The sequence below is a fragment of the Podarcis muralis genome, chromosome 2 (genome assembly GCF_964188315.1).
Source record: "Podarcis muralis chromosome 2, rPodMur119.hap1.1, whole genome shotgun sequence".
Taxonomy (NCBI): Eukaryota; Metazoa; Chordata; class Lepidosauria; order Squamata; family Lacertidae; genus Podarcis; species Podarcis muralis.
The window spans coordinates 68054325-68071532 of record NC_135656.1 but is presented as its reverse complement, the minus strand read 5'-3'; the positions used below and the strand labels follow the sequence as shown (position 1 = coordinate 68071532).

Sequence of the window (17208 nt, the reverse complement as noted above, 5' to 3'; positions counted from 1 at the left end):
CAAGAGCTCTCAGCCATGCTGCTGTCCCCACAGCCAACTCAGATGGCCATGTTCTCAGTCCTGCTGCATCCAACCAAACACCACTGGGGGTAAGGGCCAACAGAAAGCCCCCCCAAGTACTTCCTCTTTATTGAGTATGCTCCGGCAAGTGTCAAAAACTCACCATCATTTGACATTTACCAGTAACTCTTTTAAAATTTTAGGAGGCTGGTGGGAGTTGTCAGAAAGCACTTTAAGAGGAGTAAGTTAAGAGCATTACAATGCCACATGATACATCATCCCACGCTTGTGTATTAACAGGGATAATCAGAGGTGATAGTTCTAGATACTGCCTTCAACAGGAATGCACACTTACAGATGGTGTGGTAGTCGGAAGCTGCCTTATACTGAGTCTGACCACTGGGTCATCTAGCTCAACACTGCCTGCACTCTCCCAGCCCTAGGTAGAGATGCCCGCGACTGAACCCACGGCCTTCTGCATGTGAAGCAGATGCTCACTGATTGTGTGTAGGTTTGTTTTACTTCCTGACTGTTTACAATATGGACTAACTTTTGGTTATGCCTGATGCTACTAACAATTGTGATACAGTGGTGCCCCGCAAGACGAACGCCTCGCAAGACGGAAAACCCGCTAGACGAAGAGAATCGCGGAACGGATTCTTTTCGTCTTGCGAGGCACCACTGTACTTGCCTGTGTGTATGTTCCCAAGCAAAATACTGGCAATGCCCTTTGGCTTTAACCTACAATCGCCGCCGCCCCCCCATCTCATTGCTTTGTTAATACTGTTCATGGATGAACTTGGGGTTCCTTCTTCAAACTTAAGTCTAAAAATACCCTTTTAGTTTCTTATTGGGACAAGCGGGCAACCTGTGATGTATGGATAGAAACAGTGTTCAGGTTTAAATTCCCTCCTTTATGCCTTAAATTCAGCTTCCTACGCCTGAGTAACAGGAAGCCCAATCTGATGATCGGCTCAGATAAAACCAGCTATTAGATGTAACTCACATTGCTCCAGATATGGAGAGCTAGAACCCTCCGCCTTCTGTCTCACTAGAGTCAACCCACATATCCTCCAATATGTGTTAGGTAAAAATCTTCGCAATGTTTGCACTGCTTCCCATTTGTCACTGGCCTGTGTTGAGCTGGGATAGCACAAATGAGGTTAAAGCGATGCGATTTTGCAGTAAAATGGCACGTTGCTGGCTGTCCTGGGAATGGGGTGGGCTAGATGCTGATAACACTTTTTTTTAAAAAAGAATACATAAATGCTAACATAGAGATTACAATCCACTTCAGTGTGGGGGTCAGCACACTGTCTGACACTTAAGGATTCTGGAATCTTTCACTTCAAAATGTCAATTGCCCTATCATCTAAAATGTATATGCAAATGCTTAAAGCACCACATTTTCTTCTGCTTCGCCCACGTGCCTGGATGCTACAATTCCAGAATTTCTGAAGCACAAGTGTATGCTGAGGACGGTTCCAGACTCATTCACAAAACAAGAAAGCCAGTAGTGCTCACCAGCCAAACACATACATGGGGAGAATGTGCTGGCAACTAGCAGACACAACGAGGAAATGCCAATAGGTACACTATCCTGTAATATATACAACCAACCTACTCCCCGCCCAGCCTGTCCCACCTCATCCGCCACTGTGCCCTCATCCCTGGACCCTAATGCGAGGCCCTGGTTCTTCTCCCTGTCCTTCCTATTTGCTGAGACGTGTGTCACGGTGTCCCCCCCCACCTCCCCCCATGACAGGCGTCCACAGCTGGGGCTGCTGACAGCAGGCTTTCCCCCCTCCCGCCCTCGTCCCCGCCGCCGCCTCCACCGGGGCTAATCCATCACGGCCGGAAATGCCGCACGGCGCGCGCCCAGTGAACCTGCGCCGATCCCTCATGTCTGCATTTAACTGCTAATGAAAAAGAAATGTAGTGTGACCAATAAGGGACATAGCTCACTTCTCCGGGGGCCTCGTCTCGTCATGCCACGCTGAGCTGATCCCGCTCCCTCCCCTCCGCCTCCCAGCCGCGCTTTCGCCGGGCCTCCAGGCGCCTCTCTCCGCAAGGGCAGCGCCTCCGCAGGCAACCCCGAGGCCCCGCGGCCCGTGCGGGGAGGCCGGCGAAGGCCTGCTCGCCGAGGCAAACCGGCCGCGGCGAAAGGGAGGCCCCGCGCTGCTCCTTTGGCGGGAGCAGGGTTGCGGCGAGCCTGAGCAAAACGCGCGGCGACTTCGCGTGGCCGCTTCTCTAGCCGCAACACGCGCGCCCCTTTCGGACAGGCCTCCTTCCTCGCAGCGGGCGCTTCTTCTCGCCTGCCCCGCCGCTCCCTTCTGCATCCTATTTCAACAGCAATCCTCGGAAGCTCTGCCATTGTTGCTGCTGCTCCCTTCCTCCTCAGCAGGAAGGGCCGGTTTAGCGCAGCGCAGGCTCCCGCACCTCTCAGGGTTGCGCGCAACAAGAGGGGATTTTCACTCCTGCAGCATTACAATGATGAGATAAGCTGCAGCCGCCCAAGTGCCGTCTTGTACTGTACACCACCACTGAAGACGGGCACAGGAGTGTCCTGTCCTCCTCGGCACCTGACTGCTCTCCCCTTACTCATCTTTCCGCCCCACCCGTTGCTGTACATTTAAAGCACACCCAGTGCACATTTACAGCACCTGACTTCCCCCAAAGAAGCCTAAGGACGGTAGTTTCCCTCCTCACCGAGCTACCGTTCTAAGCAACCTTAACAAACTATGATTCCCGATCGTCTTTACTTGGACTTTGTGATTTTAACCCACGTGCAACTGGTCACCTTCTACTTGCCTCTTTTATAGTTTTGTCTTTCATCTTTTAATTTCCGTCTGTTGTTATAACTGTTCTCTCTTGTTTTATATACATTATAAAATGAAATAATTATTTTAAAACTTTGCAAACAAACTATGATTTCCAGGATTCTCGTGGGGGACTTGTGTGCTTTAAATGCACATTGAATGTATATGATCAACAACTACCACCACCACCACCTCCTAAGCTTCCTAGTGTCTCTATGCTAGAGATTTATTTGTAATATGCAGGTAGTTCCCAAGCCTTAATGGACCTACCCTTTGCTACCTATCATCCACACACCACATGGGATAGGAGCAGTTTCAATGCATTGTGCTCCCACACTGCTCTTTTCTCAGGCATGTGATGTGCCAGTTCCTGCGCCGTAATTATTTCAAATCTGAGCTGTTGGTTTTGGGGTGGGGTGGGTGAAATGTTATAAGGTTGCTTTATCTTTGTTGTTCTAAAATTCTGCAAGCTTTAGAATTGTTGTGAGTCACCTAAAGACCATTTGGCATTAGTCAACTAGCAAACAAAATAATAAAGCAACAATATTCCCAATTCTGTGCGCATACACCTGATCACCATATTTTCCTTTTGTATGTTTTGCCCCATAAGGAAAGTAGTAATTTCAAGAGAGGATCATCTTTTCAGAATCAGTCCCCCTTAAAGGGGGGACCACTAGAAATCTGATCAAAGTCTTTCTGCTATCACATCTTCTTTGACCTTTAGACCAGAGAAGTCCAGGTTCAAATCCCTATGTAAACACTAAGCTTACTGGCTGACCTGGACAAGTTGTTATCTCTCGGCCTAACATACCTCACAGGGTTGTTGTGAGAACCTGCGTATGACACCCTGAATTCCTGGTTGAAAAGGGTGGGATAAATCCATAATAAGCAAAACTAACAAGAATCTTTTTGGTCTATATGCTTCCAAGAACCTTGTGAGGTAGTCATTTTTTAATTTCCATTGGACAGATCATGAACTGAGGCAAACAAGAGAATCTGCAGCTGAGAGGGACCCTAACACACCTCAGGCCTCTCAGTCCAATACACTATCTAGTTCTGCAAGCTTAAATCAATATGATCAATTGATCAATAAGCAAAAGCTTTAATTGAAGATTAACATTAATGGTGGGGCTCAGAGATGCAGCCTCCTTTCCTATTGACATGGAAGCAGGAATCTTTCTGCGCCCCCCCACCAAGCAGAAGAGAGGGAGGTGCAAAGGGAGTAGTGGAACAGGAATGATGCTGGCTCAATTGCTGCACCCCCTCTTGGGGTGTGGATAGTTTCACAGTCTTCATCTCTGAATGAAAACCTGCAAAGTGCACATGCACTACACAGCCACATCAGCATACTAACTCCTTTCTCCCTGCAGCAAAGCTGATTAAAAAGAACCTTCAATATGTTTTTTTCTGAAGGACCAACCTCCTTCCATATGGTTCTCCCTGCATGCTCTGGTCATCACCTGACACACTGCTCCAGATTCATTGACTCTGTGAAGCAAACAGCTTAGCTGCCGCACATGGGGCTTTTTCTTCAGTGACACTCACCCTGTAGAACGCCCTGCCAGCTGAGATCAGTTGGGCCCTGGCACTCTTATTTGTTTGGGGTTTTTTTGCAATTATTTACTACCTCTCTGCCAAGGCCCCCAAGGTGCTATAATAATGTTTTCAGCAGTTGGTGAAACTTGGATCTTCATAAATACTATGCGATTTAATTGATATTGCTACTTGCAGTTTGACTGCTGTTCCCAGAATATATTTTTTTATTCTATGTTATTCATCGGTCACATAATGACAGTCATTATTTTTGGCTCATTATATTAACATAGGGTTTATTATTCTTGCTGTTTTGAATGAGGGTGTGTATGATATTTGTTTGCTTGATTTCATTAGCTGACTTGATTTCCTATGGTGGGGTATAAGTTTTATAAATAAATTCTTCCAGTCCGTATCCAAAACTAGCATTTCAGGGTAAAACCTCCATAGCTATGCCTTTCCACCTAGTGCAGGCATGTCCATTTCAGGGGCCTAATTTGGCCCGCCGGTCGATTTAATCTGGCCCCTGTGGCACTATATGTCTTGGGGTAAAATCCAAAAAAACTCAACAACTTGGGGGGGGGGGTAAAATTGTAAAAGAAGCTCAACAACTTCAGTCGGCCCTCAAACATGTTCACTTCATCAAATCTGGCCCTCTTTGAAAAAAGTTTGGGCACCCCTGACCTAGTGCTAATAGTACAGTGGTACCTTGGTTTTCAAATGGTTTAGTTGTCGAAAAAATTGGCTCCCGAACACCACAAACTTGGAAGTAAGTGTTCCGGTTTGTGAACACTTTTCGGAAACCGAACATCCATTGTGGCTTCTAGTTGAGTGCAGGAAGCTCCTGCAGGCAATCAGAAGCCGTGCCTTGGTTTTCAAACAGCTTCAGGAGTCGAACGAACTCCTGGAACGGATTAAGTTCGAGAACCAAGGTATCACTGTAATCACAAAAAATGGTAGTGCACAGCTAATATCAGTGCCAATGCGTTCCTAAAATTTTGGTCTTTACCATGGATGAGACTTGAATTCCCCCTCCAAAGTCATGTTGGCTGTAGGTTGTTGCTGTCATAGAGATTATTACTTGGCAGACAAGCCAAACTGAAGAGAAATACATTTCCCCCTCTAATTATACATAGCAGTAGTTTTGTTTACTGAACTGAAATTTCCTGCGTGTTTAAAAGAAGCGACATCCTTCCTTCACTTGCCCTTAAGAGGCTCCTAGATTGACATTTTGTTCATGTGAGAGTCTATTTAATCACTCTGATCACACGGGCACACACACACATGTTTCAGTGCTGACCTGGAACAGACGTACCATCAAATCATGCACTCAGTTTCTACACCACAGGACAATCTCTTTGCACATTTCGCCCATCTCTCTGTTCATATCTGGAATGGTTCTTTTCATGCCCAGATGCATAAAACATGTACCGTTATTGCAAAAAGGGAGCCAATTAGTTGCCAGTAGCTGCCTATCTCATCCTCCTGCCTCTTGACTGGGGACAATCTCCTTGTCCCTGATTGGCTATGGCTACCTGGATGTGGCTGAAATGAGGCAGCGCCCTTCCCCAAGGCAATGCAGCTACAGCACTCAAAGTGAATGTTCAATAACGCCATTGGCTAGACTGGGGGCAGGGGTTGTTGTTTTCTGTCAGGATCCCCGAGGCCCTTTCTTCCGGCTGTATAAAGCAGAGTTTCACATGTGCGTTACTCCAGATCATAGGAATATAGGAAACTGGATTATACCAGGTCAGACTCTTTGTTCATTGACTGGCATCAGCTTTCCAAGGAATGGCTTTCCCCATCACCTGCTACCGGATCTTCACCTCTGGACTAAGACTTTAGCTGAAGCAGATGCCAAGGGTTGCCCTAGCCATCACTTTTAAAAAGTCGTGCTGCGTAGATATTAAATTCCTGCCGCATTTATTCCTCCCACTCCCCGCTTGGCCTCCAGAATCAGCTTGCTTCAGTCTGCTGCATGGCGGATTCTTCCACCTGGATTGAAACTGGGATCTTCTATGTACAAAACATGGGCTCTGCCACTAAGTCATGGTCCCCAGCAATGGGTGCATGAACACTTCATTCCCAATGTCCTGAACCGATGCCTTCATGGAGAGGCACCAAATGGCAGCGGCGGCTGCTTTGGTTTCTACACATTCTGGATGATTGGCCTGCCTATCTGGCGCATCTCAGGAGAAGAGGCATTTGAAACCCCAAGGGAGAGAAGAGTCAAGGTGCATCATGGAAGGCAAGAGAACGTGGGGAGGGGGGAGCCCTGAAGCTCCCTTCCCCCAGCCTCAGGGACTGGGCTCTCCTTCCAACAACAGCTAATAAAGCGGACTCCTAAATAAGCATTTGATTAACAAATGCTAAAGCGGCGATTGTGTCACTGCGCGGAGCTGTAATTGCTGCTGATAATTGGCTGCTTAGAATTTAATAAGCAATTAAACAGAATGGAATGCAGGGGAATTAACGCCGAGCCTGCTCCCCGCCTGCTCCCCGCCCACCTGCACACTTTTCACCTGCTCCCCACATATACCCCTTCCCCACATGCTCCACACCCACCCGTTTGCCTCCCACAAAGCCCCCCACATATCCAGTCCTCGTCTGTGGGCTTCCCAAATGCAGCCCTCATTCCAGAATGCCCACTTGTGCCGGAAGGGATTGGAAGCCTGACGGTAGAGTGATTTCCCTCACACCCCTATCGGGCTTCCAAAATGCTTCCTACAGGTTCTCCTTGCCAGACTTTTCACATGTGCAATGCAAATATCCCTGGACTCGCTTGCCTGTCTCACAACTTCCTGAGCTCCCTTCATGCTCCACCCCAAACACCTCTCAGACTCAGCACATGAGGTGAGCACCTTGCTGCAGCTAAGCAGTTCTGGCTTTGATCAGTGCCTGGAAGGGAGACTCCTCTTGGGAACCCAAAGTATGCCACCTTGGTTTCTATCATGGAAGGGAAGGAAGGTGGGCCATAAATGAAAAATAAACCAGTGCATCCTTCACAGACACAACTGTTGTGCTTTCGTTTCTTTTATGTCCTGTTCTCACCTGCAAATTTCAGAATGAGCACACATTCACTATATGCCTTCATATGACACCCCCATGCCCCCCAAGACACCTCCAGCTCTCGCATACCTTGCAGGCATTGCTTCTGGCATTTGTTGAATCCCCTTAATGATCATGTGGCTATTCCTTGGGGCCGCCACACCAAAATATGTGCTAGACTAGATTGACTTCTCAGTTCTTCAGAAGTCCGTTTCAAAGTGCCCGTCCCTTCAAAAGCAGCTTCTGGAGACTCAACAATCAGCTGGTTGTCAGATGTCCTGAAGCTCTTTCAAAGTGCAGCTTGAGAGAGTGCTTTGATGGGGACTTCTGAAGACCCCTGTAGGCAAAAAAGGTTACCTGCCATCACTGATAGGTGATTCTTCCCGTCTGTCCAACTTGGCCAGAGAGGGGTTGGGGAGATACCGATATCTCCTCCAGTACCCCTGGGCTAAAAGGTTGGGCTAGGACTGGGAAGACCCTGGCTCACATCTTCATTTGCCAGGAAGCTCACAGGGTAATCTTAGGCCAGACACTCTTGCTCAGCTTAGCCTCAGGGGAAGGCGGTGGAGGGGAAGAGAACCAAATATGTCACCTGGAGCTCTTTGGAGGAAAGGTAGGATATAAAAAAATTAATAGGCAGCTAAACTGTTGCTAGAAGCTACTAACTAGATGTAAATGGGAATCTAACCCAAGCATAATGATGAGACCGAAGAGAGCTATAAACAATCTGAAGACAGCTATAAAGAGGGAAGCTGCCACAAAAATATTTGTACTTGTCCTCAGGTTCTTAACCAGCCTGCTATATTAGACTGAGGTCTATCTAGTCCAGCATTCTTTGTCTAAAAATGCTCAGGGCAGCTTTTACATAGGCAGCTTCTTTTGAAGAAAAGAGCCCTAGAGACTTGTGATGTTGTAATCATTATTTTTTATTTACTAATCCGTAAAGGCTGAATGGGTATTACAGGGCCGCAGAAGCAAGTCCATAGTGCAAGTAGTACCAGTCCCCAAGTGAAAGCAAAGTCAGTCTTAAAACACAAGATGACCCTGCCAGGTCTTCCTTCACTCACACACTGCCAGGTAAAAACTAGTTTCTGCTGAAGATCTAACTCCAGGTACATTTCAGGTGCTTGGAACAAAGGGCTTTGAGACAAACTGATGGTTACTTCCCATTTGTCCACCATCAGTGACCAGGCCACACTAAAGCCCCCCAAAGATGGGCCCCATCTCCATTTTGCATGATAGAACAGCATGGCCCAGATGAACATGATTCATTAGCCCTTGCCTCTGAAACCATTTTGTCTCCATCACCATGGACTTCCCCCATTCCATTCCATTGCTTTCAAAACCAAACCTCTATGTAGACTTCAAAAATCCATATCTAAATGGCAAAATGATGTCAAAATTAGCAGATCCACTGACATATGCTAACAGTTCTTCTGGCTGAAAAAGAAGAAAGAAGAAGAAGAAGAAGAAGAAGAAGAAGAAGAAGAAGAAGAAGAAGAAGAAGAAGAAGAAAAGATGGCTTTGTGAGACTGAATCCAGAGGATGGTGATTTTGGAAGTAGCACACAGTTATAACGGTGGCCCCCAGCAAACATTTATTCCCTTGGAGGGAAAGAAAGAAGCTCATTGTCTAGAAATAAGCTCCTACCGCACAGCTGAGCCCCATGGATCCTACTGAGCTGTCACCTCAAGCTCACCCTCACCTGGGCTCTGCAAAGGTAAGAGATTTTCCAGAATCTTCTGGCAACCCCTAGAATTCCAGCTAGAGGGAATGAGAGAAAGTCTTGCAACCCCCTAGTCTAGTGTGGGCTAGAAAGAAGACAGAGAACCCCGTCCATTGGAGGAAGAGCTAAACGTTAGAGCTTTGGAGGGGGAGGGTCTGACTCACAATGGAAATATAACAACAAAACCTTCTGTCAAATGTGCAGATAAGAAGCTCTGGCTTATTTGAGTGATGCATGCCAAGAGGGTAAGAATTGTTTATTAAACCTTTTGACAGCAGAAAAAAAACCATCATGGCTAAGGCAAGGAAGTCTCTTTCGCTGCCACCGAAAGACTGGCTGACTAAACAGTGAGAAATTGCAGAGATGTAGAAACTGGCATTTTATGTTCATCCGAGAGAGGAGAGATTAAATATAGAATCATCATCTGTGAGTAAGTGGAAATTATTTCTGAACTGCTGGAATAATATACAAGGGGCAAATTCCATCTCAAATCAAGCGCTGGCTTTGTTTTCCATGGCAGGGAGCTGCATGCAGCCCCACCACCGCAGTCCCCTGCCGCCCCCAGTGCTTCATCAAGCCCAGAACACAAGGGAGGACAAGGCGAGGGGCCGGGACATGGGCAGGGCAGGGTCCAGGCCTTCCCCTTATGACCAGATCCCACACGAGCAGAGCTGTCGCAGTTTCCACCCCTGTGGTGCCCTCACACTCTGTTGTAAATAATGCTTTTACAGCAGGAGTGGAGAATCGTTTTCAGTCTAGGAGCCACATTCCCCACTGAACTACCTTCTGGGGGGCCACATGCTGGCAGTGGATGGGGCCTGCCTGTCCTCCATCCAGTCAGACAGGAGGCATTAGCAGAGCAAAAACAGATAGGCAAAAACAGCCCGAGGGGGTGGAAAGCAGGGCTACTGTATGGGGCATGTCTTGGGGAAAGGCTGTTGGCTTCAGAGAGACCCCAGGGTCAGATAAAGAGGCCCGAGAGCCGCATTTAACCTGAGATTTCTCATCTGTGTATCAGAACTGCGACGCCCAAAATGGAGGGCAAGGCAATGAGGAAACCCTCTTGCCCACAGGGAAGGCAGTCAGAGCAGCAGCTCCGCACTTTCCCCATCACTTTTCCGCACTTTCCCCATTGTGTAGTTTGAGGCTAGAGGTGACTTGGCGGTTGGGAATGATCCAGACTCTGAGATCTGGGGGCATCAAGCTAGCGAGTTTCAGTAGCAACAGTTTTCTGTGGCAAAAAAGGGCCCAACATTGCTTTCTTCCTCCTACCTGGCAGGGTTGGAGGCTGGTGGACAGGGGGGAATGTGTGTGCGCGAGGTGGGGTGGAGAGAGGATGGATGGATGGATGAGTGAATGAATGAATGAATGGGTGAGAGGCTGGGAGTGAGTGAAAGCTGAGGGTCCCAGAAGGAGGGAGCCAAGCTTGCAGGGTGAGGGGAACCTGTGTCTATCCAGAGAGAGAGAGAGAGAGAGAGAGAATACATAAGATGATACATGAATGGAGGAGACAGACAGATAAGGAAAGACAGAAAAGAGCTGTCCCTGCTAGTTTTTGGATTTGGCTCTGCCCACTGCTGGTATGCAGCCCTAGATTACTCCCCACCCAAGGGAATGCAGCTACCTGCCCTGAAAACGATGTTGTACCACCATATTTTTTACCAAGTCCAGTCTTAGGCCAATTGGCAGCCTCATTCATGCCCCCTGGACCTTGGCTCCCTGCCTTTGGGGTCTCTGGCCTCCTGTCCTGCCTGCAACACTGAGGAGACCTCTTTCCTCCCTTGCCCCTCAGTTGTTACTGAGCAAAGTGTCCCAAGGCCCTTCCCACCTGCTCCTGCACCAAGCCCTACAAGCCCCATCCCAGGCATTGCAGCCACTGAACAGGCGCTGTCTAAACAGCATTCCTTTCACCCACTTCTCCCATCGGTCAGTCTGGCACAGAGAGCCTGAAGGATGCTCTGTGGCCTGCAGCCTCCCAGCAAGCCAGAAGAGGGCAGTATGGACTGGTGCGGAGAGAATGCCTTTGCTGAGTCAAACACGCACCCCCTCCCGCCACAACTGGCCCCATGTCAGCCAGATGTGCGATAGCACAGACCACTTACTGCAGCTGGGAAAGAGGAGCCTGGGGCAGGGGACTCTCCCTCCCTGCCCTTGGCAGCTCCCAGAGACTCAACCTGCCAGGCATTGCACCCTGCTCACGTCTGGCTGCCGAGAGTAGTAAGGTGCAGCAGCTAATTTACGTGGGGAAGATAAACGGCGCCATAACGCTCCGGTTATTACCCCTCAGCACTTTTACAGCGTTGCTGGCAATTAATTTAATTAAAACCCCTGTCCTGGATATAAAGGCATTTCATAACTCACTGATTTAACAACTCTCAACCCCCCACCCCACTCCCTAGCATAGCTGCCTGCAGCTCAAGCAGGGGGGCATCTGGGTCCAACAAACACTAGCACAGGTATGTCTGCACATGCAAGGAACTGTGCACAATTAAGCCTGTCAGGCAGATGTGCCATAAAATGTACACATGCAGCAAGCATGCCGCTGTACCTGCAGGCAAATGCACTTGTAGAGGCACAAACTCAGAAAATGCATCAAGTACACATTGCATCCTTCCTTCATACCCGTTTAGCTGCAGCAAACTCAAAAAATGGTACCCAGAATCTATGCACCGACAAACACAGCACTGTGTATACATGCCAGTGAGAGGCTTGTGAAATAAAATGCAATTGCCATGCAACTGCTCTGCAAGATGCACATGAGATGCTCAAAAATGTGTCTTAAAATATACACATCAGTTTGCCAGACAGCCACTCCACTCACATATCAAATACTCTGGTTGTAATCCTGGATTATGCAGCCTCCTATGGTCTTACACAAACATATCCTGTGCATCTGCCCAATTCATCTATTGCCAGGCAAGCCACCTACGGCCAGAAACATCATCTTATTGGAAACCACTTTCTTTATTCCATTTACTCCTCATTAAGCCACATTATGGCAATAAAGTGCAATGTGCCCTTTTCTTCTCCTCTCCGTCCCCAGCCAAAGGCCTCTTGGGCCTGGCACAGGGAAAGAGCACCTGGCAATGCAAGAGGGCTGCTGCTGCTGCTGCTGCTGCTGCAGAGCCCTGCGCTTTTAATCCCACCAGGTGAAGTGAATTTAGCAGCCTCTAAAATTGGGCATTCAGCTTTGTCACAAAAACTAATGCACACAATCTAGCACAGTAGCGCAAGCAACGGTCCCTGTTGAGAGGGAGCTCTAAATGGGAGGTTTAGAGGTGTGGAGGTAGAAGATTGAGGGTGCTAGCAGAAGCTGACGGTGGAAGGGGGGAGAGTGCAGAAGGAGGGAAGCAGGCGAGGCAGAATAAGAGGGAGCCCAGATACAAGCCACCAGTTTGCTGCTGGCTGGTATTAGGTGCATTGGCAGCACTGAACATTGCCCATATATCCTTATTTGGAAGGACTGCGAGATGGAGGTGAAGGTGGGGGATATCTGCAGTGCTGTGCATATGGGAACACAGACCTGGGATTAGGAAGAGGTGCAGAAAGATCAGGAATGGGTCTGGTATTAGCAGAGGTGAAGGCGGCAGGGAGAGGAAGTCGGGGTAACAATGTGCCGCACAAGTTAGGAATGGCGGCGCTCCAGAAAACAGAATTGCTCTAGCCAAACTGCGGAGCATGCATTTTGCCTGTAGGAAAACGGCATTTCCCCTTCAACTAACACATCGATACTGAATTGCACTTGTGATGGAGAAGCACCTGGCGCTCATTGGTTGAGCGGGTGAGATTACTCAGAATGTTTGCTTACCTGCTCGGGGAACTAAACAATTTGCAATCCATTTTCTATGAAGGAAAGGAAAGCCGTCACTTTGGCTGGGAATCAAGAGGTACAAGAAAAGATATCGGAAAGCTAAGGTGCAGGGAGCCCCTAAGCAGCAAAAGCAGAACCAAGGGGCTGACTAGGCCCTTGAAGAGACAAGGAAGGCAAACATGGACATTGGGCGCCACAGGGTGCTGAAGACAAGCAAGTAGAAGAAAGGAGAAAGCAGGACTGGGACTGAACACTGTGTTAAGGAAGCAGGTGGGAGATTTGGGGACTCTGGACCAAGGAGGCCAAGAGAGGACAACAGATGTGTGGGACTTTTGGCCCTCCAGATCAGCCCCATCAGCCACAGAAAGCATGGCTGGTGGCCAAGGATTATGAGAGCTGTAGTTCAGCAGCATCTGGAGTTCCACAGGTTCCTCACACCTGAGCTTCAGGTACTAGATGTGGATTCTAAACCCTAACAGGGTGCTCTGACAGTCATGGCTTCAACGGTCTCTGCAGCATTGTGACCTCCCAAGCAATCTTGAGCAGCCAATGAGGGACGAATAGGAATAGTCCCCCAATGAGGGACGAACTAGAAAAGAGTAGTTTGCACCAACATGGATTTGTATATTGCATATATTTGATTTGTCTTTGCTGTTCATACCAGTAGGCATTCCGTTTTGTGTGTGTCGCTGCCTTCTAATTTCTTGATTCTGTTATGCCAATTAAGTACCAGTAGGGCATGTGTGCAGATAGCTACATGCACCCTGCTTTAAAACAACAACCTCCACCACCAAGAAGTGTGCAAAAACACACAGCCAGGGAATTGTAAAGTTGATTGTGTATTTTCTAGGTTTGTGCAAATCTGGAGGCTCGGAATAAAATATGCATTGATAAGGCTAGTACCAATTGTCTGTGCCATTTTCTGGTTTTGTGCGAGTATTATGTTCTGTGTGTAAAATTATTGCCACATCCATTTTGGCCTTCACCACAGGCAACCAGGTGAGTGGCTACTTACAACCCTGCCTTCTGTCATCCTGTCTCTGCCAGTGCCAGTGCTGAACAATAAATGCCCTAGTCCTCTGCCTCGTGATTGGATCCTTCTGCCAACTTCTATTTTAGGCACTTCTTATTTTAAAAGATAATAATTTATCTTGCTGATGGCTACGTGTTTCCCCAATGCACAAAGTAAGCCCTGATGTAACAGCTCATCCAGCACTCGCTTGGTTGTTTTTAACATCCCAAAAGCTGACATCTGCCCCTACGGCCCCCTCCTTTCACTGCCATTTCAGGAACCTTTGCGTGGAAGCTGTTTTTTCCCCGTTTTCTTGCTGCCTGTGTGCTCCCCTGCTGTGCAAAGCCAGCCCTGGAGTGATCGCCCAGCCTTCTACTTAGCAAAAACAAATGGCAAACAGCCGCAAAACGACTGCCCTCCTCTATTATGTGGGGGTGAATGATTGTGCAACTGGCACCGGATCAGGACTATTGCAAAGAGAGCGCTACAGGTAAACCTCCATATTTTTATGATCTGAAAAGGCTCTGAGATTCTTAAGCATAATAGAAGTGTTCCCACCCCATTCCTTTTCATTAACAAGATGATAATATCCTAGATCCAACCTCCTGAGCTGTTACAGAAACAGAGTATCAAATGTTTTCAAACATATTAGTCAATTTCTAGGATGAGTACTTCGGTGACTAATTCGCTAACCATTCCCACATACAACGGGCTACGTCAGGTGTGGCAAACCTTTTCCCAAGCCTCTTGTGGTGGACTTCCCAGGCACCCATAGGAGCCAACTCCTAGGGGCCAAGGTCCCTTCGGTCCCCCAATAAAATATTTGAGGGAGCCGGGGCCCCAAAAGTTAATAGGCGTTGCCATTCAAATGGGGTTTGTGTGTGTGCTGCATCATGTGATTAATTATGTGGGGTCGGGATTACCTGCCCCCTTGAAATATTTTATTCAAGTTGGCACCCCTGCAGGTGCCACATGCCAATGACGAGCAGGGCCAGAGGCCAAAGAGGGCATAGCAAGGGAACTGATTCTTACAATTATATAGTCTGCACTTCAGTCACACAGTCAACGGTTTGTACACCCACACCCCCCACACCCCTCTTCACATCCAGGCTAGTAAGAGTCAGGGGAAAGTTCTTAAGGAGAGTGGGGGGCATGGCCTGGAGAGGGACTTGCCCCCCCCCAAGACAGATGTTTCATTGCAGGTGTCCTCTGCAACATGTTATAGACACAATCAGTGCTTTTTTTCTTAAAAATGTTTAGGGGTACTCTCATTTTGACTCAAGAAAATCACTGGGAAATGAAGCCGCCATCGGAGGTGGTAACAATGAAATTGGCGATTCACAGTGCTATTCAACAGAACTGAAGATTCACCGTGCTAGAGAAGAAACTTAGTTTCTTCTCCCGTTAGATTCACAAAGTGTTTAGGGGCATGCGCACCCCTGTGTACCCCAGGAAAAAAGCACTGGACACAATAATAATGCATAGTAGTGGATTTATCCCACTTGGGTTGGTTCTGCAGTGCTTCCCCAACACAACCATGTTATTGCTGTCCAGAGGAGCTATAGCGCACCAAAAGCTGGACAAAAATAAACCAGAACATTTGTGGTATAAAAAGTTATGGGATTTCTGCAAGAAGCTACAGGAAATGCACTGACTGGAAATGAAGCAATGTGGTCACTCCCAAAACTTTGCAGGTGCAAATAGTATTGAAAGGGAGACTGTGTGTGACCACCCTGAGTGAGCCAGAGTGCTGGACTGGGAGATGGGGTGACCATGGGCCAGAGATGGAGCTCTCTGGGTGACCTTGGGCCAGACACTGTTTCTCTGCCTAACCTACCTCACAGGGTCGGTGTAAAGATAAAATGGGGAAAGGCAGAACCCTATAGCTCCTTGGGGAAAGGTGGGGTATAAATGTAACAAGACAGCAGCAACAGTAATGTTTTAATGTAGGAGGTAGGTAAAGGTAAAGGTACCCCTGCCCGTACGGGCCAGTCGTGTCTGACTCTGGGGTTGTGCGCCCATCTCACTTAAGAGGCCGGGGTCCAGTGCTGTCCGAAGACACTTCCGGGTGGCGCTGTGGGTAAAACCTCAGCGCCCAGGACTTGCCAATCGTCAGGTCGGCGGTTCGAATCCCCGCTGCGGGGTGCGCTCCCGTTGCTCAGTCCCAGCGCCTGCCAACCTAGCAGTTTGAAAGCACCCCCGGGTGTAAGTAGATAAATAGGGACCGCTTACTAGCGGGAAGGTAAACGGTGTTTCCGTGTGCTGCGCTGGCTCGCCAGATGCAGCTTTGTCACGCTGGCCACGTGACCCGGAAGTGTCTTCAGACAGCGCTACGGAGCAGCAAAATAGGGCAGATGGACTTTGAGACCGGGAAATCTTTTCACAGAAACCCTTGGCCAGCGTGACAGTTTATTTGTTTTTAGAGTAGCCCAATGACTATGCCTGCTCAAAAGCAAGTCCTATTGAATTCAATAGGGCTTACTCCCAGGTAAGTGGGATTAGGACAGCAGCCTAAGATCAGATATGCACATGCATAATCGGATCTGGATGGACAGATTTCATTTCAATTGTAGAATTCAGGATTTCAGTACAGAAATTAGGGACAGCCTCCTACAAGTGACAATGCTACCGTACATTGGTTGTTCATAACCCTTCGTTTTAGCAGAGTTGGACCTTAACCACCAGAACTTTTGCACCTGATACTGCAGTATAAACACCTGTCAGATTCCCGATTTCAGTGACAAGCCCCCAAACTGTTAATGAACAGAATGACAGGTTTCCACAAGCACCCTTCACACCTCCTCATGTTAACTGTGAGGATCTTCTTTTGCTCCTCAATCATACCCTGGTAGGAACCCATGCCAAACTCACAATTCCAACATAGATGTAAGACTGGGAGGTTGGCTTGGAACAAGTTGCGTCCTTCTGGGCCCATTCCCAATGCTGTTTAGGCAGGAATCAGGACAATGCTAGGCTACCTGCAGTGTACTAGTTTGAGCAGCCGTTTAAGAATGGGGAGGTCTGGGTTCAGATCATTGATAGTCAATGCAGCAGAGTGTGAGCGCCAGACGAGGACCAGGGAGACCCAGGTTTAAATCTCCACTGAGCCACAAAGCTTACTGGATGGATTTGGGCAGGTCACAGCATTCAACCTGATCTATCCTGCATGGTTGTTGTGAGGATAAAATGGGGAGGGGCGTTGTTGCTGCTGCACTGAAGTCTTTAGGGAAAGGAGGCAGAATTCATATGTAGTAACTTT

General features: G+C 48.2%; 1 protein-coding gene across 3 annotated transcripts in view; it reads right to left on the bottom strand.

Annotated features, from left to right (window-relative positions):
- Positions 1 to 17208, bottom strand: part of UNC5A (unc-5 netrin receptor A) — a 92324-nt gene that overhangs the window by 17380 nt on the left and 57736 nt on the right. For 2 of the 3 annotated variants that reach the window (XM_028718451.2, XM_077924645.1), the window contains exon 1: positions 1966 to 2389. The exons of the other annotated variant lie outside the window; for it this stretch is intronic. In XM_028718451.2, the coding sequence (XP_028574284.2) occupies positions 1966 to 2374 (409 nt within the window). In that variant the 5' untranslated portion in view covers positions 2375 to 2389. Of the gene's footprint in view, positions 1 to 1965; positions 2390 to 17208 lie in introns of those variants that run through there. 3 annotated transcript variants of the gene reach the window in all.